This window comes from Pagrus major, chromosome 7 (assembly GCF_040436345.1).
Source record: "Pagrus major chromosome 7, Pma_NU_1.0".
Lineage (NCBI taxonomy): Eukaryota > Metazoa > Chordata > Actinopteri > Spariformes > Sparidae > Pagrus > Pagrus major.
Window position 1 is genome coordinate 32,498,720 of NC_133221.1, and position 26,614 is coordinate 32,525,333.

Sequence of the window (26,614 nt, forward strand, 5' to 3'; positions counted from 1 at the left end):
AGAAGAGAAACAGGGTCCCTGTGTTTGAATCCCACTGTGGCGCTGCCAACTCGACTATAGAGAAGCCACAAAGCAGCTAAGTGCCTGGGCAAGGAGAAGGGAGGGGTGCAGGCAAATGGGGGGATAAAGCGGGTGCTTCGGGGGGAGGTGGGGAGTGTACAGGAGGGAAGAAGAGTGAGACAAAAAAAAGAGAAAGAGGAGGGATCTGCGATAAAAAACCCCAAAGTCCAGTAATCAAAGCTAATGGCTCCATTGTGTCTAAAAAGCATCTGATAGCTTTAGAGTGCAGTGAGAGCAGCGCAGAGCGAGCAGAGGTGCTGCTGAGGAGGTGTGGCCCACGGTCACTGTGTGTGTGTGTGTGTGTGTGTGTGTGTGTGTTAGAGGCAGCAGGGTTAACACCTGCTCCTTTGTGGCTTAAAAGCCGAGCCAGGAGTAAGCAGCAGGCAAAACACACACACACACACACACACACACACACACACACACACACACACACACGCACACCGCGCACACACACACACACACACACACACACACACACACACACACACACACACACACACACACATTTGTCTTCCTAAAAGGGCTATTACTGTGGCTTTTTAGCAGCCTGTATGTTTTTGCTTTATTATTAAATTCAGCATAGTAATGATTGTCAGTCCCTCTGCTTACGGGGCCGTGGCCTGTGGACGCTGCCTGTTGCCTCTGCACAGTGTACAATCATGTGTACCATTCAGGTGCAGGAAATTACAGGGAGAGTGATGTGTGGGGTGAGGATTTGAAAAGAAGCTTAAACAACAGGGTTTGTTCCATACTGTGTATTCTTCATTTATGTATCTCTTTATACTAACTGAGCATGAGCAGGACGGTAGCTTGGTGAGAGATGGGTGAGGAGCGATGTGGGATGAGGGAGGGCTGTTTTGTGAGAATTACAGATATGATCATCTCTTTGTGTCAGTGTTACCTTTGGTGTGTTTCAATGGGAACATTGTGAGTGAGGGTTATTATAGAAGCTCTTTTGAAGCAGGGGAAGGACAATTAACGGTGAATGTGTGGTGGAATATGGCGAGAGCATCGAGAAGAATTAAACACTGATGGTGTCTCTTCTCTCTCCCCTTCTCTTCTTCTCTGCACTATCTTTCTTGTTTATTTTGTTTAACTCACCTCTGACTCTCTCCTCCTTCTTCCTCTCCTCTTTTCCTCTTCTCTCCATCCCAGATGAATGTGGAGAGTGATGACAAGCGAACTCGCACTCGGTCCAAGGGAATCAGAGGTGAGTAATGTAAAGTAAATGGTAGACCACCCATAACTGCTTAACCATAATTTAAGCTCACCAGGATTTGCATTAAATTGTACTCACTCATAGCTACCAGCCACCTGAATATTGCCTGATTGTAATTCCATGAATTATTCTGTGAGAAATGAATAAAAGTTGTGCAATCCTGCTGGAAAAACGAACGAACAAACAAATGAACAAACAAACAAACAGGCAGATGAGTGAAAACATAACCTCCTTGACATAGTTAATTGTGCAGTGTGGCACAATGAATTATTATTTTTTGATCATAGACACTGTAGACTAGTGGTTCTCAACCTTCGAGTCGTGGCCCCCCAGCAAAAGCAGGTTGGTAATCACAACCCCTCGACTCCCTTGCAACTTACAACATTCTGAAAATGCCCAAAAGAATTAAGAGAAGAGGTGTTTTTGTGTGTGTGTCCAGTCAGAATTCATGTGCATACCCTCAAATCCCACTTGATTAAATCTATTTTAAGGCAAATATGACTGGTACAGGCAATGTAATGTAAAAACTATTCCCCAGTCTAAAATGTGTTACTTTATTTTATTTCCACAACCATCTGGCAACCCCTGAAAATGATCTTGTGACCGTCACATTGAGAAAGCGATGCTTTAGACCAACTTAATTTCAATCTTAACCTGATATATACACAACCTCCAGTTTATAAAGATTAATCGTGTGGGATGGATTAATGAGCTACACTGACTTGTATAAGAACCAGTAACATTTTTACAGCTTTTATTTAGACTGGGTTTAGAATGTTTCTGTTTTGGAAGGCTGTGTTCCAGTAAAATTCAGCCTTGCTTATGTAATTAATTTAGGCACATGCATTAATCAAACATCATGGTATTTTGTTGATTTTGTGAGCCGCTAAACTGTACACAAAAATGGCAGTAAAAAAAACACAATCAATATAACAGAGAAAAATAATTGTTCAAGCTTATTTCAAACACCAGCCACCTTGCCTGTGCTTATGTTTGTGGATATACATGTGCGTATAAAGTAAAGAATCAGCGTGTTTGTGTGAATGGGCACATGTGAATGTGAATTTAAATTAATTAGAGCATATAGTTGTGAATATGTGTTCGACTATATATACATTTTGATACATGTCCTTCTTCGTGTGTTTGTATTTGTCCAAGTGTGTTTGTGTGTGTGTGTGTGTGTGTGTGTGTTGGTGTGTTTGATGTTTAGAAGCGAGACAGCAGAGCAACAGTTCACAGAGCAGAGGAAGGCGTCCAGTCATTCCAACTGCATGATGAAAGACTGAGAAACTGAGATGCTGCACACACGAGTGTGTGTGTTAGAGTGTGTTAGTGTGTCTATTTTCTTGCTCTTAGCGTATCTTGATACCCTGGGTCTCTCTGACATGTGATTAATACCTATGATATAGAAGCCCAAACTGAATTCTCCAGGATCGTATTGTTTTCTCGTTCGCTCCAAATGAAAATCGGATATTTCTCCAAACTCATTCTATCGCTCAACTCCAATCGATGCCTATAGCCAGCCAGTGTCTGTCTCTCTCTCTCTCTCACTCTCTCTCTCTCTCTCTCTCTCTCTCTCTCTCTCTCTGTGTGTGTGTGTGTGTGTGTGTGTGTGTGTGTTGTTTGTGAGCAAAGCTTGATTTATGTTTTGAAGGCAATTACTATAAGTTGTCCCAGATTGAAGGGCTGTTTTCTACCGATGAAGGCAGTTTTCCTTTTAATTTCATTTTGCCAATTATGATAACTAAAGTGCAACAATTAATCATGTTTTACTGCTGAAGTCTGCATATAATTGTCACTTTTTCTGTATAGCACAATGCAATTTGGCTGATTTAGGTTTATTCCTCTGTGTGTATGTTTTTGTGTTTGCCTTTGTCTGTGTGAGTGTGTGTGTGTGTGTGTGTGTGTGTGTGTGTGTGTGTGTGTGTGTGTGTGTGTGCGTCATTCAGTATGTTTGTGCAGGCCAGTAATTACACTCCTGTTTGTTTTGTGTTGGCTTTGTGAACATGTGTTTGTATGTGGGTATGTTTGCATGTAGATGTGTGCGTGTGTGTGTTTGTATGTGAGCTCAGGAGTGTGTAGGTGTTTTTTCACCTGATCATGCAGTGTGTAAGCCTCTATGAGGAAGCCTCCTGGGATTCATATGCATTTGTGATTTATTGATCTGAGTTTCTTTTAGCAGAGCGGCTTTCTGATCAGTAGTTCACCTTTGTTCTCCCTCCCTGTATCTTTCTTCTCCTCCCCCCTCCTCTCTCTCTCCCTTACTCTCAGTTCCTATTGAGCTCGTAGGACAAGAGCTGAGGTAAGGAAACACCTTCATCTTTGTGCAAATCCTTTTCATAAAGTTCTTTTATGCTCACCGCCCCCCACCCCCACCCACAGCACCGTAGGCTCACTATCAGGGCTTCTTTAGGTGATGTTGTATATTATTATTTTTTAAATTTCTTATCATCAGCACATCTCTGCTCATAGTCAATGCCTCCAACAGGCTGCTATTGATTTCTGACAGCCTTTTGCTATTTCTTGCTGTGAACACAGAGAGGATAGTGAAGGGTGATCTTGTTTTCCTTTGCCCTACCTTCCAAGTTCTCCTCTTTCTTTTCCCACTCAGTTGGTGACTTTCAGGGCCTCACCAGTCATGAAGCCATTGTCCTCCTTCCTCTCTCTCCTTCTAAATTATTTTTTCATCCTTTCTCATTTTGTCACACTTCACCTGCAATCATCGATCTATGCTCAGATCTCCAGAGTAACCGTTTGCTTTCTGGATTAGGAAAAAAGAAATGGTAGAGAGGCCAGAGAGCAACTCATTTAAAATGCAAATGCAGTATTTTCTAATAAGTGAAATTAATAATAAGGATAATTGGAGTAATAAAGGGCAATTGCTGGGGGAAGTTAATGAGAATTGAAATGAGCCGTCCTGAGGGGTCATAGCAACCTGAATCAGAGGAGAGAGAGAGCTGCTGCTGATGAGTGGTGAGGAGGGCAGAGCAGGGGAAATTACAGCAGGTCTCTGCTGATCTTATCGCTCATACTCACAGGATATAGGCCAGGGTTGATGTATGACATACAATATTATGTTCTCTCCAGCTTGATGCCACCTGCATTCATGCATTATGTGTCTGCTGGATGAAAGGGGGTGCATGTGCATTTGTGTGACATGTGTGCTCAGTTTGCAAGTCTTTGCTTTGTTTATCTTAATTTTCTTTGTTTATTGCCTGTGGTTATCATTGCCCCTGCACAGGGACTAAAATGCAGTGTGTCTTAAACATATCTCTAACCTCCATCCATCCCATCCAGCTGCCCCACCCCTGGATGCAATGGCTCTGGCCATATCAGTGGGAGATACTCACGACACAGAAGGTAGGGCAGATTAAAAACCCACCCTCTGTCTGTCTGTCTTCCTCTTCCTCCCTGCCACACAAGCATCTGTTTTGTGGAGGAAACCATGTTTCACCTTTTTAAAGGAGTAAAGAAATAGTTTGACATTAAGGGATATACACTTTTTCACTACACTTACCCTAAGCATAAAGCAGAGTCATAGTCATTAAAAAAACTTTTAAATATCCTGTTAAATAGCAAAATAGAACGGCATGCACAGCACCCTTCATCATACATTCAGTTAATCATTACAAATAAGGCCTTATTTAGAATTAATCAGGCATTGCAGTGAAAACTCCAGTCCTGCTTTTTCAAGCTTTTCCACTTAATTTTAAAAAGGCACTATAAATATAGCCTGCTGCTTTAATACTTATAATAGAAGTTTTTCATGATTTCGTATAGGTGGAAATAAGGTGTCATTGTGAAACCAATACTATCAACAAGGTAAAATGATGAACATGCATGAACATTCAGAGGTCTGCCAAATCACTCTAAATTTCCTTAATGTTTCTTGGTACCTCAAAAAACATGGTGCACCTGCAGGGCAGAAGAAACACATCAGAATTGTTGTGGATGGAAAACAAAGTAGATGCTCCCAAGCTGGGAGTCAGAAACCACACCCTAACCCAGCAGATTGATGGACTAAACAATGATACTCTCTCAGTTGTGTCCTCCTAAACCATCACACAACCTTGCGCTGATCGCAGCAAAGCCTGGTTTGGTATAAATGAAGCCTGAACTGGAGTATTTGTTCCCAAACTTTTTACCCTGTGAACCCTTGAAACAAAACAAACTTGAGAAACCAATTGTGAGTTCAACAAAAGAGTTTGTTTTGCCTGTCTTATTAAATTCCCAATTACGAAATAAATCAGTAATTTATAAAAAAATAAGCAAAGCTGTTTTTTGCAGAAATGTTTTGAGAATTTCTGCTTATGGTTCAACATCTTGCAACCTCTACATCTTGGTTCGGAAAAACTGAGACAAGCATTTCAATCACTTAATGAATTTCCTTAGTTTCTTGAACAAAACATAAGCACACAAAGACACAAGACATAAGGTCATAATCACAACTTTTGTTATTGTGTAAATTTCAGGTGATCATGATATGAACAAGTTTCAAGGATACTGAATGACCCCTAAGATTGAAAATAGGCACATTAATTATGTAATTTCTGAATAATGAAATTGAAGTGAGAATAGCTGTTAACTCCCAGAGCTTCTAATTCTAAACCCAAATATGAAACATTGCGGTGGACAGCAGTGAAATGTGGTTTCTTCAGGTTTGATTTGAGCTTCATTCTCCCTCCCTCCTCATCTGTATCGCTCGTCTTCAGAGACCTTGTGAGACTCGGGGCAGCTCACTCACTTGTGACTCCCTTTTATTGAGGGGCAGATATTAGCTATCTGTTTACATGTGTATTCGTTCAGCAGGCAATTTCAGATGCACTTTGTTTATAGATCGTCCCTCAATCTCCCTCGGCGTCTCCCAGGTGAGAGTAAGAGGGAGTTTATTGGATTTCACCCTCTGCTGCCTCGCCTGCCCGCCTCTCCATACAAGTTGTTCATTAAACGTTCCAGTCAATTGGCTGAGATTGGTTGTGATGTCTGAGTGAGCCAGCATGGCGCCCCCCCCAGGCCACATTTGTTGACTAATACTATACGCTGAAAGAACCACTCCATCCTTCTTCGTATCAAAACACATACACACCCTCCATTATGCTGCTTACAGTCACTCATGGACATGATGGGGTGCATGAGGTTTTATTGGTTGCTTTAGAATGTATTTGTGATTTGTGACTACAATCCCAGTTGGTATTCATGATCCTTTTCTCTCTTTTCTCTTTTTGGTTCTCCCTCTCTGTCTTTCTTAACACACCATTAGCATTCTGGGTTGCCCCATAGCCAGAAAGCGCCGTCTAGAGGAAGCAGAGGCCGAGCAGGAGCAGGAGCAGGAGCATGAGCATGAGCAGGATACAGAGCAGCCTGCCTCCAAGAGGAAGGCCCACCCCTTGAAGCTGGCCCTGGACGAGGGCTTCAGCGCAGAAAGTGATGCCAGCAGCGAGGCTGAGGGTGAGGAAGACAAGGATGAGGAGGAAGCAGGAGAGAGCAAGGAGGTGGAGGAGGAGGAGAGGGAGGCGGCTGGAGAGGAGATGACTGAAGACCTGACGCAGGATGGCCATACATATGGGCAGGAGGACGAGACACAGAAGAAAGAGGAAGAAGAGAGGGAAGAAGAGGCATATCAAAAGGAGGAGGACACATTTGCAGCTAATGAAGGTATGCTGGATAAAACAGCTGATATTAGCCACAGTCACCTTTGTCGATGAAAAGTTCACTACAGCTAAACTCGAGAGCTTTTCATTTTTAATCACATAAACATCAGTCATATAGATATATGATACATTATACATCAAACCAACTCAAACCCCCCATTCTCACCTGACCCAATCCAAGAACAAGAGAGGCCAACCTGCAAATAGAAATGGCTTTCTTGTTGAGCTTTTGCCAAGAAGACAATACCATTCTGTAATAGAAACAGATAGATACATGGATAAATAAAACAGTTCAATCGAAATACAAGCATATCTCTGGCTAAGTAATTAGAAACTATGTGTTTCCACCTCATCTTTACACTGACACCTCTATAGAAAAAATAAACATGCCCCACTTGAAGCAGTTCTGTCCTGTCCTGCATACTGTATGACATTCTGTCATATGCAGCAACTTTCCCTAATTGAGTCACCCAAACTATAGAGCTTTTCAAGCAACATTGTCTTATCTTATGTCTAATCGATTAACCAGCTGCATCAATTTTTATAACAGATCAATTGTTTAAGTTTATGCAACAAGCAAAAATGCCAAACATACACTCCTTCCAGCTTCTCACATGTTTTCCTCCACACTATTTTATTGTAAATGTAATATCTTCAGGTTCTACTTTTAATCGGACAAAACAAGATATTCAAAGTTGACACCTTTCTGACATTTCATACATTCAATGATTTATTGATGAAAGGGGTACTCCAGTGATTCCATTAATATGAGGAACTCAAGATTTAAAAAACGAATCGTCAAAATGGAAGCAGTGGGGTCCAATATATCCTGATTTTAAGTTTCTTGTATTGTTCAAGCTGCATTCTACATTTCCCATAATGTAACTCAATAGCAATAGCATACCCAAATGGTTGCTAGATGTGATGGAAAACAAGTGGTCTAAATTAATTGATGAGTAGGACACAGAAAAACAAGTTACAAAAAGTCTCTACACTGGTTTCTGATGTTGTCATGCCTCCTTACAACCACAAGGAGCATCAGCACAAGCTGCCTTCCATCTACAGACTGGTGTTTTTATTTCATTGTGAGGTCACAGTGAATGACACAGCAAGCAGGAAAATGATGCCAGTGATGATAAAGATATTGCTGACAACAGCTTTAGCTCAGTGCATGACTCACGTTTTCCTGTCACAGCTCTGACCTCTTCATCTCTGTTTCCACAGAGGAGGAGTGTGTGATCATTGAGCCTGAGCTCGGAGCAGCGCCACCTGCAGATGAGTGCCAGTCTCCCTCTCAGAGCACCGAAGAGGTGGCTAACTCTCTCCTCCACCTCGGCCGAGTCTCCAACAACAGTGCTCCAACTGTGGCCACTCAGCAGCCTGTTGCTATGGAGACTGAGGAGGCTGTCATGCTGGCAGCTGAACAGGGCGAAGAAGTAAAGAGTGAGCAGGAGGGGGATATGAATGAGGGGGAAGAGGAGGAGGTGGCACACAGAGTTCAAGTTTTGGAAGAGTCATCTGTTCTGCAGATGGAGGTAACTGAAGTGGAGTTGGAGGAAGAGCAAGGAGAGTGCCCAGACAGAAGCAACCACATAAGCCAGGAGAACCAGCCAGATCTGACCGAAGATGTCCACCATGAGCAGATCAAAGATGATGAGGAGGAGGAAGAAGAGGAAGAGATGAAAGCGCCAGCACAGCAGGGCAATCCAGCAGCACAAGAGGAGGATGAGGAGAAAGTTGAGGAAGACCACAAGGAGGTGTACCACATTCTGCCCATTTCTGATGTGCCAACTGCCATCCGCACCATCACCAGCACTGCAGCAGCTCAGGGAACACATACTGAGGCTCAAGACAACAGAGCCAGTCCTCTGGAGGACTACAAATCCCACAGAGCCAGTCCCCCTGGAAACTACAACACCAACAGAGCCAGTCCACTTGACAAATATGACTCTCATAAGCATAGCCCGCTTCAAAACTACAAGGCCAGTCCTCCTTTGAGCTATAGCTCCCACAGGGCAAGTCCACTCGAGGACTACTTACCCAACATCAGAGGTGAGAACTATAAAATCCACAAAGCCTCATCTTCAGCCTCACCCGACATTATCGAGGTGCAGTCAGATAAATCAGAGGAGAAAGAATTTGATGACATGGACGGGGACGACGAGCACGATGACGAAGACAGCTTGTCACAGCGTTCCACTGTGACAGACGAGTCAGAGATGTTTGACATAACACGAGGGAACCTGGGCCTGCTGGAGCAAGCCATCGCCTTGAAGGCAGAGCAGGTGAAGCCAGCCGGGCCCAGTGCACTGCTTTGCGCCCCAGATATCCACCACCAGCGATACTTCACAATGGATGACAGGCCCAAACACCTGGACGTTATCCGCAAGAGCTACTTTGGCAAAGGTAGGGCAGAGGGAGGAAACTAAGAGGGGAAGGCAGAGCTCCAACATGTACTTAGACGTGAAAGTTGCTTGAGGTAGACAATACATCAGGAACATTTAGTCCACTTCATTTATTTATTTTGTTAAAGCTTCATTAGCATCACATGGTTGTGCTGCTACAAGCAGGGGTATCATTTTGATGGTGAATTCAAGGATGCGCCACCATCTGAGGGGCTTTTCCATACATGTGTGCTCACTCGGCTTGATTTGGTTTGACTCGAGACGTCAGCCCAGCACAGCAGGGATTTGCATTTCATGAAAACTGGGCTACCTCCTTGAAGGTGTGTCTTTAACTAATAACGTACTTGTCTTTACTGGTGGGGTCAAAGGAGTGGCTGTAAATTCTCTTTCTCCCCACAGCACTATCAAAGAATAGCTCGTCAAAGCTCCACTAATTAGGCTAAAAACATGTTTTATTTTTTTAGATCCCTCACAATAAAAGTCTTCCATAATTAAGTTATTTAAAAGCTTTCATTATGAAGCAGCAAACTACGAACCAGCACACTGAAGAGAAACTAAACACACACAGAGCCTCTCTCGCAACACAGGCTTGTTTGAGGGAGAGAAGGGGGGTGGGTTGGCGGTGGTTTGAGATGTCGCTGCAGCCCACTTGGAGGCAGGGCGGGCATGTTTTGGCCCCACTCCGGAGAAGGTCCATTTTGGGTGCAGTTTGCTTGATGTTTTCACGGTGCAGTAAAACTGGTAATGGAAAAGCAAATGAGCGCAGCACAGTTTACCTCAGCACAGCCAGATGTGTCAGTGGAAGAGTCCCATGATACGTGATATTCACCTGATCATGGAACAGTTCAGTTATTAGCACTAGCTACAATAAAGGTGACAATGTGTTGACTGTGATGGATTACCTATCTCAAGGAAGTTTCACATTTTTGAAAGTTAATTGTTGTACCATAATGACATGAATGAAAAGCAATGACTCGCTCAAAAGTACATAAGAACAGTAAGTGAGAAATCTGTCCAAAGGTGTATTGTAAGTAGTGAGGGGTGGACTCCATTTGTAATCAACCACCTAAATGGTAATTTCCACAGAAATAATTGGGCCGTACATGTGATCACACATAGATTAGTGTACAGAAAGTTATGTTCTAAACCAGCACAAGGTGTCGTGTGCTCAACTTAAGGTAGGAAGCAGAGCGCACAAATAAACACAGTGTACCAATTAAACAGCGATGAGTCACAGAGCACTGTGTAGATCCTCCCTTCTCCACTGTAATGTTGATGAAGTGGTTCCAGCTGAATAGACTTCCTTGAAGAGCTGAGAGGAAGTGCTTGAAGAGAGAGCGACAAAGGACAACAGTGAGGGCGAGAACACAAGAGAGATGACAACATGTCCAAGGGACAGAGGAGAGAAAGAGGAAGAGCGCAGGTTGTTCCACACTCACTGCTGGAGTGTTTACATGCTGCATGTGTTCAGGCCTTGTATTTGACAGTTGGCACGCTGCCCACTTATCATGCTCCTCATAGTATAGCAGTAGTGTGATTACATGCCTGGTAGTGCTGCCCTCTCCTTGGCCTCAGCTTCTTCCTGCAGTGACATCCCTGTTCTGCTAAACATTAATTAGGAGATGCGTGTCTCGTTAACATTCAATTTGCAGGCCAATAGAGCATCACACCATCCTCTTGCTCCTTTTTCCTCTCTCCAGTGCCACCGATAGTGTCTGGCCTACCTCCAATAGCAGTAGGGAGAAGTCATTAATTATGTGTAAATTATAGTGGCATGATTTCTTCCTGATGTGTTTTCAGGTGTTGTTTTGTCCAAGATCTGAAAAAGATCCTTGAAAATGTCAGACAAGTGTAGCAAGGGAGTTGAAAATCGTCAAAGCGTACAGGATAAGTAGGTCGACTTTGTTTGTGTTAACATTGAAAAAAGCGTCAGTATTTTATGTTTGAGTTTGATAGTATTTCATCCTTGAAAGCATTCACAGAAACACACAAATCACATTTAGACTAATGCTTAAAACACATTTAAAGAGATACATAAGACATGAGGAGCAGATACAGATGGTGTTGCTTTTATACAGTTGTCTGAAATATGTCTAGATTTCATGCTCAGCCAAGCAGACTGTCTGATGGCATTAACCACTTGCTTTTGTCCTCCTTATTCATCCCACCTTCTCCTCTCTTTTCTCTCTTCCTTCTCTCCATCCCTCTCATCACTCTGTTTCTCCTCTCCTCATCCTCTTCTCCTACTATCACTATCTACTCTGCTGTTCTTCTCTATCCAGAAAGCAGTAGGCCTGAGAAGAGGGAGATCAAGTGTCCCACCCCCGGGTGTGATGGGACAGGTCACGTGACCGGTCTTTACCCCCATCACCGTAGCCTGTCAGGCTGTCCGCACAAGGACAGGATCCCCCCGGAGAGTGAGTGTTCTTCAGCTGCTTAGAAGATGGAAATACGCACTGTACAAAAATTATAAATTATAAGGAGGGGTTGGGGGAGGGTTTTGTATTTTTATTCATTTATTATTATTATTATTTTTTGCTGATGGTAGGGAAGACAAATATGTTTGGGTGAGCTAATGTTTTAGTTTTGATGGAAAGTCAGACATCCAACCGCAAGCATATATAACACCTGGTGACTGATTTAAATCAGGTTTTTTGTTTGAATCTGGGGATGGACCAAAAATAGACAATCGCTTTGTATAAAAGGAAATATAAGATTCAACCTGCCTTCCTGCCCCATTTAGTTTCATACAACGTGTTTTGAATTGTTGCAATCAGACTGTGGATTTTTCTGACTGAGATTGTGTGTGTGTGTGTGTGTGTGTGTGTGTGTGTGTGTGTGTGTGTGTGTGTGTGCGTGTGTGTGTGCGTATACTCTGTCTTCTCTCCAGTTCTAGCCATGCATGAGAATGTGTTGAAGTGTCCAACTCCTGGCTGCACCGGTCAGGGCCATGTTAACAGTAACCGTAACACCCACCGCAGGTATTCATAAATATATTCTAGCACAGTATCTGTGTACATCTGTATTTGTGTTTGAACACCTGTGTTTCTGCAGGTGACAGTGTTATGCACAGGTTGTGTATTTCTGTTTATGTATTTGCAGATTTACATTGTCAGCAACATGCTCTCCATTTGATATTCATCTTCTTCCTCTTCCTTCATCCCCCCAGTCTTTCTGGATGCCCCATTGCTGCTGCAGAGAAGCTGTCCAAGGGCCATGATAAGCCACTTCTCTCTCAGCCAGGCAGTGAGCTCCTCAAAGGATGTCCCAATGACAGAGTGTTGAGGTTGGTAATTAAAAAGTCTTCAATCATATACTTACAACATTTCAAATTGTTCTTTTACAATTTTACCTTATTACATTTGATAAGTATGGAGCCCCAATCGTGACAAAAGACAGTAAAAGGTTGCCAGACAGGTAAAAAAATATTGGTTTTATATTCATAATAGAGTGTAAAAATAAATATAAAGCCTTATACTTTCCTTTTAACCTCATGTCCAAGAAGAGTAAGACTTATTCAAATTTCATTTACCTCAAACAAACCTCTTTCAGTGGTTACTTGCTGTTTGCATGCACTGTATGTTTATCTCCATAAGATTATCTTCCATCACCTGTGTTAGTTGCTGGAATATTCGGCTGAAGTGAGAAAGTTTAAGGTAATGACCTCTGTGTCAGTTTCAGTCAGCAACACCCAAGGCTAAATCAGACAGTTAGGGAGAAACTTTGATTGGTGCTATCGGTACAGTAGAAGGTCTTTCTTTTTTACGAGCACTTCTTTTCTCTGCAGCAAGATGGGTATTGGAAATAAGTCTTGGACTGACCTGTTGTATCCTAGACATTTTTTGGATGTGTATAATTAATCTTCTTTCTCATAATGTCAAAATTGTGTCAGCCAACTAACAGTGTTAGCATTTCCAGCTGAAAAGCTTTGGCTACTATCACAAGAGTTCATACAGTGATGTACAGCAGTATGCAGTATATGGATGATTAACATTACCCATACTGCTGTAGTTATATGTTAAAGTTAGCTTCAGCTGGCTCATATATACATGTTAGCTATCTAACCACAGAGTCCTTTCATAGTCTGATGTTATATATACATTCTCCTATTCTCCCTGGACATACATTGACACATCCATCTCGTTATAATATAAGCTTGATGAAAATGGCAAATGTTTGGTGGGGTATCAATAAATCATTTTGGATGTTGTATTGAATGCAAAGGACAGTGTTTCTCTTTTTTCACTAGTCGATTGGAGGTTATATGAAAAGTATAAAGCTTTTAAATTTCTTCACTTTTAATTATTTAATAAATTGTGATAATACTCAATATATTCAGTTTTATTTTCACCTTATGTGATAAGACTTTAATACCATTTGTTGGTTTTCGGGCTCCATAGATACGATGGTGAATGACATGGCAGACTGGGCAAAATGAATGTTTAATCCACATGAAAGCTGTCTCCTCCAATCAGAGCCCAACACAGCTCAGTCCTTCTCAAGATTAGCTAGTTTACACCTGGGTCACACAGAAACCACAGAGACAATCCCAACCTTGGTTATTGTGCTTCTGACGAGGGGTAAAGCTAGCCTTTGAATGGCTCAATATAGCAAGAAAGTCTTGAAGCATTCCGTCTAGCTGTTCAATCATTACTGTCCTCTCAAACACTGATATTTCCTTATCTCCATTCATCTCTCCAACTGGTCAGGCACCATGATCATGGCCAGAAGAATGATAATTAACACAAGCCAGACACTGGATGTTATGCTAAGTCCGCGCTCTTCCTCACTGGCATTTTAATTAATAATGCGGCTGATAAGCTAATTATGCAAGTTGTAGGGGCATTGCGAGGGGATAGGAAAAATAATTGCTTTCCATGAAGAAAACCTCATCAGTGGTCGGACAAAGCATCAAGGATTAAAACATGGCTTGCTTTGTTTTGCCTTCTCAGATTGTTATTAAAATGCACTTGGTTGTCTGGTATGTATGGGGCTGAATAATTACTTATGCTATCCATGTTCTAACAGAATCCATGTTGAATAAATAAAAAGGAAGAAATCCCCTGTGATCAGTGGTAGAAAGTTTTTTACTGTCATAAAAATCCTCCTCCAGATGGGAGCTTGTATTTTTGGTGTGCAACTGTGTGAAGGCCACCCTGACAGCAGTGTGACTACAGGCCAGGTCATGTAGCTTATTAATGAGCGTATGGTTAGAGACCAGAGACTGTGACATGGGCTTCAGTGAAAAAGATGAGGGTGACTGCACTCCCCCTGCCTCTCTCCCCTACCCCCACCCTGCTTCCCTCTTTCACCACTCCCCCTTCTTTCTTTGCCACTCTTTTCTCCTCCTCCTCTCGTCTTTCTGTCTTCCCCCGCCCCTCTGCCTCTCCCTGGTCTATCAGTGGATTTACGCCAACAGGTCTAACAAAAGCCCAGGCTCTCCAGGAAAACGAGAGGGCTTAAAGCTCATAAATTCCATGCTGTACAACATGCAAATGTGCCCTCTGCTGATAAGAGAGCTTTTAATCCTGCTGCACTCCTGCTAAGTACACTGTTGCCCCTATCTTTACTCTCTCTATGTCACTCTACCTCCCTCTCTTTTTCTTGTTCTCTTATTCTCTTTTTTCTCTTTTTTCTCTTTTTTCTCTTCTCTCTATTTGTTTTTTTATGTTTATTGTGTGACTCTTTATTGTGTCAATCCTCTTTTATACACCATCTCTCCCTGCCTGTTCTATTCCATTCTACTTCCTGCGTTATTTCTTCTTAATCCCAAAGTGCCCCCCTCTTTACCCCCCCAACCAGCCCCACCCTGACGTCCTCTCATTCTCCTCATAGGCCCATGTGCTTTGTGAAGCAGCTGGAGGTGCCTCAGTATGGCAGCTACAGGCCCAACATGGCACCAACCACGCCTCGCGCCAACCTGGCCAGGGAACTGGAGAAGTACTCCAAGGTGTCCTTCGATTATGCAAGCTTCGATGCTCAAGTGTTCGGGAAGCGCATGCTTGCTCCAAAGATGCCCACCAGCGAAACCTCACCCAAAGCCTTCAAAAGTAAGAGAGGCACACTGGTTTCTTTTGTGTGGATCTGGTTGAGACGTGATGTTTGTTGTTTTATTAAAAAAACAGTTCAACATTTTAGAAAAAATACCAAGTTGGTAACACTTTTTAACAACGATCACTAATAAATGGAATATTAATAGTTAATCAATTATTTATGAACAATGAATGTTTTATAAACCAATTATCATTTTTTTTATTGTTTATTGTAAACTATAAACATTATTTGGATGCCGATTATAAAGTTGCAAGTGATGTTTATCAACCTTTACAACTGCTAAATGGTTTATAAAGAATTTCAGTGTTTGTTAACAGTCAAATAGTAATGGTTAATGAACTTTTCATTTACCATGTATTAATGATGGTTATTATAAAATGTTACCATAAAGTTAGATCAGAGGATTGATACCACTCTGCTATCAGTCCATTAAATATGAAGCTACAGCCAGGAGACAGTTAACATATATTGTTTGTATAATTTGTACAAATAGAGAAATCTGTGCTAAAACCAAAGTGTAAAAAGAACAAGTTGTGGTTTTACGGGCTAGCACTTGGTTGATTTAGCTTAGCATGCCTCTGTCCAAAGGTAACTCAATCTCACTAACATTATCTCTGAAGCTCACTAATTATCTTGTTTGTGTAATTTGTACAAAAACCAGAGTAAAAAAACAATAAGTTGTGGTTTTACAGGGAGTTATGTGCCAGGCTAAGCGACAGTGTCTTCCTGGCCAAAACATAGCACCTTACCTCTCATAAAACCAAGCTAAACTAATTTTGACAGTGTGGTTTTTGAACAGATGAAACAAAGGATAAAACAAGTAAATCTGTGAACTGTAGAGGTGCTGCTAGATTTTCTTAACTTTCGACAGAGCCAGGCTACCTGTTTCAACCTGCTTCCAGTCTTTGTATTAAACCAAACTCATCAGCTCGTGGCTCTTGCTTTATATTGTATGATATATTATTATATTATATTGCTTTGTATAAAAAAGAAAATAAGCATATTTTCTTAAAATTTGCATCTATGTTTTTTGTATTGTATTATATTGTACAATATATCTTTCTCGTCTGTATCCTCCAGTCTGTTGTATCCTATTTTTATAATCACCTGGCCTAAAGTTGACATTTTGTCCTCCTACAGCTAAGTCATCATCACCCAGCCTCAGTCTCCACGCTTATGGGAAGAGCTCCTCCTTGGCCTATGACTACTCCCATGATGCTGAGGCCGCTCACATGGCTGCCACTGCCATCCTGAACCTGTCTACGCGCTGCTGGGAGAAACCTGAAAACCTCAGCACCAAACCCCAAAACAAAGTAAACACACCACAATCATCCATTTCTATGTTTCTTCATGTTAATTAACACGTATCCAGGACTGTAAATAGAGACCGACAATATGGGAATAAATACCCCCTCAAACAGTTCTTAGGTGCTCAAAAATAACTTACAAATATGGAATGAATTGTTTGTGTATGAGTGATGTCATTATTGTATTTATTGTAGCAGTTGGAGAAGGAGATTATTAGCTGATTGTAGTGCAGATTGAAACATTGCAGGCCACAGCAGGTAGGATGAGAGGGGAAGGCAGTGGGTGTGCCTCTCCTCTCCTCTTCTCATTTTTTTGTCCCCCCATAAACTGCATGAATATATCATCAGGAGACATTGGCTTACAGCAACAGGATGCTGTTGAGATGCAGTTGCATCACCTTTCTCATCCTCTTTCATCCTTTCATCCCTCCATCCCACACACTTTTCATGTTGTTATTGAATTTGGCTGACTGCCAGTTCCCTGGATTACTTTTCCACCAGGTAGCCTTTTTTCATTATCTGCCGGACGGATCTCCCACTCTCTTTCTCCACCCCCGCCACACTTTCTTTCATTTTCTTTTCACATCTCTTTTTACCCTCTTTTATCTTCCTCTCTTCCTCCCTATGCAAGTCTAACTGATTCCCATTCTGTCTCTGTCTATACCTCTCTGTCTCTCACTCACTTCCTCTTTCCCCTCTCTGTGCACAGGAGGTGTAATTGGAGCACCACTTTCCCCCATATTGTGATTTTTAAAAGCCTGTTTGCCTCACAGAGGAGAGAAAGTGACTGCTTCATCATTTTTCGATTTCCTGACATGGTTTTAGGAAGATAAAAAGTGAAGATTAATGTCTCTGGCAGCACAGAAGAGCAAGGTGTTGTTCAGCAAGGCACCGATTCAAGAGCAGGCCATAGCTGTGCAGAATTATAGTGCAGATCAACCAGGGACTGATCTGGAATCAGAGTTGGAGGCAGTTGAAATCCAATATTGAAACACTGGAACACTGAGCTCATCAACCAGGTTCTGGGAACTGTTCCCACTTTTTTTCTCCTCTTCTCCTAACCCTTTGATTTTTCTGGCCCTTGACCAGCTGATATGAGCGCCATTTTAGATGAATGCTGAAAACATGGCTCATCTCGCCCTTCTGTTTCTGTTCACCTGCCAGCACTATAATAGAGCATGAGAGATGAACCATGCTGGTCTTGCTGTTGGCAAGTGTTTGCAGAGTACATAAGTTATCATTACTAGCATGCTAAAGCAATGAAGGTGGTGTTCTCCCAAAAGGTGTATGATTGTATAAATGTTTAGTACAAGCTCCAGGGAACATTTACAAGCAGGTAAAGGTTTAAGGGTGGAAACAGGAAGAAATCAAATTCTTCACCACATTAAAGTTGAGTATAGTTTAGTCAAAATTCCTCCCTGAATGTGATTGTGGGTTATATAAAGTTATGATTTGGGAAAATGCAAGTACGTAATGTATTTGTAGCACAGCAACTAAATCTGCTCAAGAAGGTAATTAAGTGAATCACAATCATCATCATAAGGACTGCCTCTCACATGTAAGTACACCAGAGGAGACTGCAGTAGTCATTTATATTATATTGCGTTAGTGAGCTTTGTGTCTCTATTAATTTTCTCCAAGTCACCAACTGTGTGTAGAGCTCCGAAGTATTAGATACAGTAAATCAAGTGATAAATGCTTTCTTATATGAATAAATAGTGAAATATATAAAGAGAACATATACAACAAAACAAAACTGATAAAATATTGGTTCATGTGTATGTTTCACTTTATGTATTTGGGTGATTAATCTATTTCAAGCAACTTTTGAGCAAAGATTGGATTGTATGATAAGCAGATGATATCTGATGTTTTCTCTCCAGGAAATGGACATTGAGGTGGATGAGAACGGCACCCTGGACCTGAGTATGAAGAAGCCCATTAAACGAGAGGGCAGTCTATCCGGCACCAGCCCTGGAGTTCGCTCCCCAGACCCTTCCTCCTCATCTTCTTCCTCGCTTCATCACAGTGGAAGCAGCGGGATGACATCACCAAACTTACACACCTACAAGCAGGAGGAGTGGGAGGGACCTCTGGATTACACCAAACCCAACCGCCAAAGGGAGGAGGAAATGGATGAGGTCAGTACATTCAGACGAACAAGTTTCAAACATGTAGTGCTTCCTGTGATATTAGTCACAGAGGAAGTATTGCAACATAAATAACAACAGAAATAACAAAATTCCCCTTGAGGCTTTAAACAGATACACACACTTGTTTACATCATTTTGTCTTTCTCTAATCGCCTTGCCATATTTCCTGTCCCCTTGTCCTCTTTCTATTATTCATTCATTTCACTGAAATGCGAGAGTTACTGTACAGTTAAAACATTGCACTGTGTAAAAGAGGTGGTGTGTCAGGTGCATTGCACCATCCTGACTTTGGCATATGCTAATTTGTACTCCTTTGAACTTTTTCAAAAGAAATATAAAGGGCTTTGAGTGTAAATTTTTTATGAGGACACTCTGCATCACTTGTCTATAAAAGAATAAAAAGGGATCAGAGTAGAGACTTGTGTGCACATGGTGGTTTGCAAAGTTCCTTTGCTTGTATACAAACACATAAACCATCGCAAGAAATCATGAATGATCTAAAAAAGTCATTATTAGTTAAAGGTCCAGTGTGTAGGATTTAGTGACAGCTAGCGGTGAGGTGGCAGATTACAACCAACTAAACACCCCTTGTCTCCCCTCGTCTATAATGGCTGCTGCAACACGCAAAATGTCCTCTCTAGATCAGTGTTTTACTTGTCCATTCTGGGCTACTGTAGAAACATGGTGGTACAACATGGTGGACTCCTTGAAAGAGGAACCACAACCTCTGTAGATATAAAGGGCTGATTCTCAGGTAAAAAAAAAAAATGCAATGCTTTGCAGTTTCAGTTGTTTGTCCGTTGTTGCGTGTGTGTGTATTTCAGGCCTGTGTTTGTAAAAGGAATAACAACAGAGTGAAAAAAAACTGAATTTCTCTGTAAAAGGAGGTCAATAAAGTACGTCTGCTTCTTCTTGGTTTTACAGATGGAGCACACAGGCCAGTCGTTCATCTCATCTGACCCAGAGGACTGTGACATGCAGGACTGTCTAGAGGAAAGGAAGTACCCAGGGGAGGTTACAACCCCAAGCTTCAAGGTCAAGTTCCAGCCCAAGGATAGCAAGAAAGAGTTGCTTTCGTAAGTAACATGACAAAGACTCTATAGCCACACTCGTGGCTCTGTGAGGCTGTTGTGCTTTGAGCTAAATGCTAACATGCTTACAGTGACCATGCTAACGTGTTGATGTTAAGTAGGTATAATGTTTGCTGACCATCTTAATTTGGTTAATTAGTTTTGTTAGCATGGTAACTGTGTTTTCTAATTAGCACTATAAACAAAAAACAAATATTTTTTTGGCCTAATGATGGTGCTTGATCAAAAATAAAGGGCTCAGCAATGCTACTACAATTGATCCTGAGAACATGAATGTCAGCATCAAACTTAATGCTAGTTGTGTTGGTATTTCCTACAAATGTCAACCTCACCTTGACACTACAGGATAAGTCACAGTATGAAAATCATCAGAATTCATCCTCTGGGGACCATTAAGTCTCTACACAATTCCATGGCAATCCATGAGATATTTCAGTCTGGACCAATCATCCATATGCACACCATTAGCAAGCCTAAAAACAAGGCTTGAAAATAACTTGTAGAAGAATGTTCTGATTCAATCCTCCTGTCTCCTGTCTAACTCTGCATCTGTCTGTCTGTCTGTCTTTTCTCCTCTATGCACCACACCCTCTCTAGCTGCCCTACACCTGGCTGTGATGGCAGTGGTCACATCACTGGAAATTATGCGTCCCATCGCAGGTATGCACCATTGCTTGACATACTTGGGCGATAGAGTATGCTAGAAACTCTTATATGAAATGTTAGCTCTATTTAGACTGAAAGAGTTCAAAGTGGACACCCCACAACTAATTCCAATATTTTATTTGATCCTGACATACCAGAGGCAATAATGTAGCATGAGCCTAGGAAGCAAAGACAGTCATTGACTTTGATATGCATCAGTAATTTACCTCTTGCCGTCTGTCCTCTTCTTCTTAAATGACCTTGGTATGCCTTGCATTCTTGATTTCCCTTCACTCATGTCTTTCTCCTCTCTCCTTTCAATCCCCCTCACACTCGCTTTCCTCGCCCCCTGTTTCTTCCTTCTCTTCTTCTGCCTTTCCTTCACTCTTTCTTCTCTCTCTCAGTCTGTCTGGGTGTCCTCTCGCTGATAAGAGCCTTCGGTCCCTCATGGCGGCCCACACCCCTGAACTCAAGTATGTCTGCTCTGCACCTTCACTGCCTTTTCACTGCCACTTCAGTGCACTGTTACTGACACTGTCCAGCACCACAATGCTTCATTTTGCTGAAGTGAGCTTGTCTTTTGTTGCTGGCTGCTGCCTGTGCTGCTGCTACATCAGTCATGGTGTTTTTTTCTGCATCTGGCTTGGACTATGCTTGCTTTCACTTCAACCAGTTCAATGGAAATGTGAACTGAAAATGTAATTATATTGTAAACATAGTTCTTTACTAGAAATTAAGCTTTTCACGACCCACCGTAGACAAGAATGGCAATTTAAATGGCAAAGAGCTTGAGTGAATTGAAACCAAACAACACTCACAAGAATGAATATGAACATGAGCAATGTCAATGACTGACTTTATTTCATCTGCATAATGGCATTGAAGACACACCTCTACCTCTACAATGTTATGTTTTCTTCTAACCTTGTATTAAATGTTCAACATTATTCTGCACTTTCCCAGATGCCCCACTCCAGGATGTGACGGCTCAGGTCACATCACAGGAAACTACGCCTCCCACAGAAGGTGACAAACAAAAACACAGATTCACTCACCAAAACACATCCACACAGTCAGCCAGAGAGGCCTAGTGACAGTTCATGGTAGAATTAGTCAGGGATCACATACACATTTCCACACCTTTCCATTATCCTATTTACGGCCATACTAGGCGTTTTGAGTTGATTTGGTGTGTAATTTGGTTGAACAACCTCTGTGAAATTATTCTTCCTTATATTGTTCTCTCCCTTTATCAAGCAATCACTTTACCAGACCTTTTTTCAACCCTATGTTATCAACTCCATACTTTCTGTTTTCAGTCTCTCTGGGTGCCCGCGTGCCAAGAAAAGTGGAATTAAAACTCCTACCAAGGACAACCAGGAGGACTCCGAGCTTTTAAAGTTCGTACCGCTCAGAAAGCCATAATGTCTGCTTTTAGTGAGACTGATGGTAAAAGTAAAATGCAATAAAAAAAGCAGAGAGAGAGAGAGAGAGAGAGAGAGAGAGAGAGCGAGAGAGAGGAAAGTCACTGTGAATCATATGCAAAGGTAGTGACCTGCCCCCATAATTGAATCAAACAGTCAGGCCCTTACTGATGGGAAAATACACTGCAGATACTGATTCTGAATGTAGTTCATGGTAGAGTATCATAGAGTAGATTGTCCATACAGAAGAATTACATGGGCTTCATTTGCATTTGCGCACAAAACAGTTACTTTAAGAACATGTTGATAACAGCATGTGTTAAATCTTAATAGCTCTTGCATCAGTAATATTATTCATACATAAATAAAATGTCAACACAGAAAACAAATTTGGCCCAGTAGAGAAAGTATATAACTTAAATCTTTATTCTAATATTCTCAACTTTCTCTACAGTTTATATTTTTGGATCCTCCTCGTCTAACCCTTGTGCCCTCTCTCTTTATTTCTTTCCCTGCTGCCTGCCTTCAACACTACTTCTTCCCCCTCTCCTGCTGCACAACTCTCCTCTTGTCTTTGTCTTGTTTCCCTCTTTTCCTTTGCTCCCTGCAGATGCCCTGTGCCGGGCTGTGACAGCCTGGGTCACATTAGTGGGAAGTACGCTACACACCGTAGTGCCTACGGGTGTCCGCTGGCGGCACGCAGACAGAAAGAGGGTCTTCTTAATGGCACACCCTTCAACTGGAAGGCCTTCAAGACAGAGGGGCCTACTTGTCCCACCCCGGGTTGTGACGGCTCCGGACACGCAAACGGAAGCTTCCTCACACACCGCAGGTAAACTGCATGCAGACAGTATTTTCTTCATTTCAACTAAATAAGAATGAAAAAATGGTTGTGTGAATTTAGACTTGGTTTGACAGAGGAACAGGACTTTGCATGAACACGTTCAATTTTAAGAAATGGTTCAACATTTTCTTATTCCCCTTCTTGATGAGAATATCAATACGACCCTCGTGGTTTATATAATTATGGAGCTAAAGCCAGGCGATGGTTACCACAGCTTTTAGGGCCCAGACAAACTAAACCGACATCAAAGAACTATCAGCGACGAAAGCCGACTTTTGCGTCGCCCCATGTCTCCTGTGTCTCGGCCTAAAAGCTGCACTTAAACTCTCCACAAAGACTACAGCTGATGGCCAACTGTGAGTGGAAAGACCTCTTCATACCAACAGGTGGTGGTTGTCTGTATTCATCATTCAAAAACAGAAACTGGAAGACTGCTATGATCAAGCAGCATTTTTTGACCCCACTCTTACCATTTCTAATCAAGGATGTTTCAGATAAAAAGTTACAAATGTCACTGGCAAAGAGGGGGAGGTAAAGAATAAGGAGAAATGGCACTAAATGGGTGAAATCATGGATACTACAGCAACAGGCTCAAGGGACTTTCCCTTTATTTTTCTGTTTAACTTTTAACAGAAATGTATAAACAAATGTGGTTTTATGCTGCAAGGGTCCAGGCACTGGTCCGTCCGTGAAAATATCTTGAAGTTAATTGTTTAGGGTTTTTTAATGGATTTTTGGTTAAATGCCTGAAATAAGGTTTAAGACATATCCACGGTTTGTTCTACGACATAAAATACATCAGTTAATATCTCGTGTTTTAATTACAAAGCTCTTCCGTGTGTTAAAAACAGTTAGCGGTTGCTAACAAGTGTCTAAATGAGACTACAGAGGTTGTCGGGGACATTAAACGTCCTCACAGCGAACACAGAGACTCATCTACCACTAGTCCGTCTTTACAGGCCACTTTAGTTACACACTATTCTAACTCTGACTCTACAACTTGTACATTGATCAGTTTATAGAAAACCTGGATAGTATTTGTGTAGTAAGACGCTTAGTGGTGGTGACGTTTAAGTCATGTGACCGTGATGTCGTCTGTTTATAGCCTTTTTTAGCTTTTTACTTATGCTTCAAAAATCATAAAAGTGGCCTTCATTTGTGGAGATTAGCAGGGCGATGCTAACTTCCGGATTAGCCTAAAAAAATACTTTAATACTCCTAAGAACAGTACAGTGACTCCCCTCTGTGTCACTTGTGTCTCTAGCCTCTCAGGATGCCCTAGAGCCTTGTACGCCAAGAAGAAGGCAAAGTTCTCCACAGAGGACTACCTGAGCACCAAGTTCAGAGCCAGTGATGGTAAGATAAAAAACAAATCTATAGATCAATTTGTGTTTAGGCATGTGTATACACAGGTGTGTGAGTGTGAATAGTGAGGGCATTTTAAAGTGTTTCGACAAAAAAAAAATCTCAAATGTAAAACATAAATGTGAACTTACATGTGACCAATCAATACAGGAACAAATCGTTTTGCTTTAGTAGTGAATGTTGAGTCAGGTATGGAATCATGTCCAGGTCCTTGAAGGTTTGGGATTCAGAATATGCCCACAACTCAGTACAACATCATTTGAATAAAAATAGTAAATATAGATATAAAATGGAAAATGCGTAAAGGGCCACTGACCCATTGACCTACCAGACACTGTTTTCAATTCTAATGTATCTGGCTTCTCCTTTAGTTTTGGACAACGATGAGGACATCAAGCAGCTCAATAAAGAGATTAACGACCTCAACGATTCCAACAATGAAATGGAGGCTGACATGGTCAACCTGCAGACTCAGGTGTGTGTTTTTTCTATTTTTGTTTTATGTTAACCTATAACCTGTCCACTGTATTTTTCAGCAAATGTTACTCAAACTGGAGCTCAGGCTTTGATACACACACTTATAATAACACTACTAAGTGTGATCAATTCATTTTTGGTTTGGGTCATTTCACAGACGTTCTTGACAATAGGAACTAGAGACACACCTTGCAATGGGATTGCACCAGCCGCAACGCTTGTCAACATGTTGACGTTCCAACTTGTGCAGTCAGTACTACATTATTACATGAGAGGGTACTCGCGTGAGTTTGACCGCAGTTTCAGTTGCCCCAAACAGACGGAATACCCTACCGTACATTAGCCGCAAGATAGATAGCGACAACTGGTCAAATAGGAGAGACGTACAGTACATTATAGTGGATTTCAAACGTCTGCAGCTCCTTAGGCAGACAGGGTGAGAAGCAAGAGTGAAGATAAATCAACATTTTATCCTAAAATATTTAAAAAACAAACTCTATGCTCTGCTTGATTCAGGGTGTTTATTCCTCCAGAATCTCCAGGCTCTGCCCACAGCTGTCCACTCCAGAGCTTGCCGGGCCCAGCAGCTGTCCGCTGGTTAGCGCTAACAGGATCGCTCGTTAATTGACAACACCGGTGTCTGTACCTTTGCTCCGGTCTGTTAGTCCAATTAACTGCACAGCAAGCCATAATATTTTTATGATATTTGCATTAGACAATATCCAAAAGGCATCAACACCACAAACACAGCTGAGAGGTGAAGATCAGTGACTGGAATTAGCTGAGGTGAAGCTGAGCAGACAGCTCGTGGCTAGCCAAGGTTAAGTTGGTTGGACCAGACCCATCTTCAAACTCGTCCTTCATTTGAGCTCATCTGCATACCTGTAAAGTTCTGGGATTTATCTTGCATGGTTGTGACTCTATTGTGCTGACAAAAATCTCTTCACAAGACAGATAGACATTTAAACACCTGGCAAGGTACTCATAACTGCTTCTGTGGTAGTTTGTGCTTCAGTAGGTGTCTCAAACATTACCAGTTGAGGCTGGCGGGTATTAAAAATAGTATCACCAGACTTACTGTAATCTCTTTAAATATTAATTTGTAGATACAGATTAACATTTACAACAGTTACAACATCCGGCCTACAGTGGTACCATTATAGAAATGCTGTTGCTATGTATTGCAGATCTCATCCATGGAAAAGAACCTGAAGAGCATTGAGCACGAGAACAAGATGATCGAGGAGCAAAACGAGGCTCTGTTCATGGAGCTGTCGGGTCTTAGCCGTGCTCTGATCCGCAGCCTGGCTAATATTCGCCTGCCACACATGGTGAGCTGTTGTCTACATACACACACCTGCTCACACACACCTTTTTGATTGATTTCATGCATTTGTTTTGAGGTGAATCTTTCCTTGCTCTTCTCAGCTGAAATTGGTTGTTGTTTGCACCACAGCAGGAGCCAATCACCGAGCAGAACTTCGACAGCTACGTAAGCACCCTGACTGACATGTACACCAACAAGGACTGCTTCCAAACCCCTGAGAACAAGGCTCTGTTGGAGAGCATCAACAAAGCTGTGAAGGGCATCAAAGTCTGAGGCTCAGCACGCACACACAAACACACGGACACACGCACACACACACACACACACACACACATGCACACACGAGTGCACGCAAACTGTCCTGAAGCACAGGAGCGTGAAGGAGGTGGAGATGAAGGAGAGATGTTGAAATACTCTACAATATATTGAAATATGATTCAAAAACAAAAAGGGAATTCAGGTTATTTAAATAAATGGCAACTTAAAAAAAATCAACCCAGGGAGCACTCTGTTAGAAGAAAAGTGACGTGGACCAAAATCTTCCCCATGCTGGGATTAGGAGGAGGAAAAGATCCTTCAGCCAGAATGG

The 26,614-nt window shown here is 41.9% G+C and overlaps 1 protein-coding gene across 1 annotated transcript; it reads left to right on the forward strand.

Moving 5' to 3' along the window:
- Positions 1 to 1,218: 1,218 nt before the first annotated feature.
- myt1b (myelin transcription factor 1b) lies at positions 1,219 to 26,298 on the forward strand. Its single transcript, XM_073470379.1, has 21 exons — positions 1,219 to 1,273; positions 3,554 to 3,584; positions 4,580 to 4,642; positions 6,543 to 6,937; positions 8,158 to 9,339; positions 11,621 to 11,755; positions 12,229 to 12,319; positions 12,508 to 12,624; positions 15,174 to 15,433; positions 16,533 to 16,705; positions 18,583 to 18,840; positions 19,777 to 19,928; positions 20,541 to 20,603; positions 20,993 to 21,061; positions 21,552 to 21,614; positions 21,908 to 21,988; positions 22,623 to 22,844; positions 24,121 to 24,212; positions 24,593 to 24,696; positions 25,886 to 26,029; positions 26,155 to 26,298. The coding sequence occupies exons 1-21, from the start codon at positions 1,219 to 1,221 to the stop codon at positions 26,296 to 26,298; spliced, it is 3,894 nt and encodes a 1,297-aa protein (XP_073326480.1).
- Positions 26,299 to 26,614: the final 316 nt, after the last annotated feature.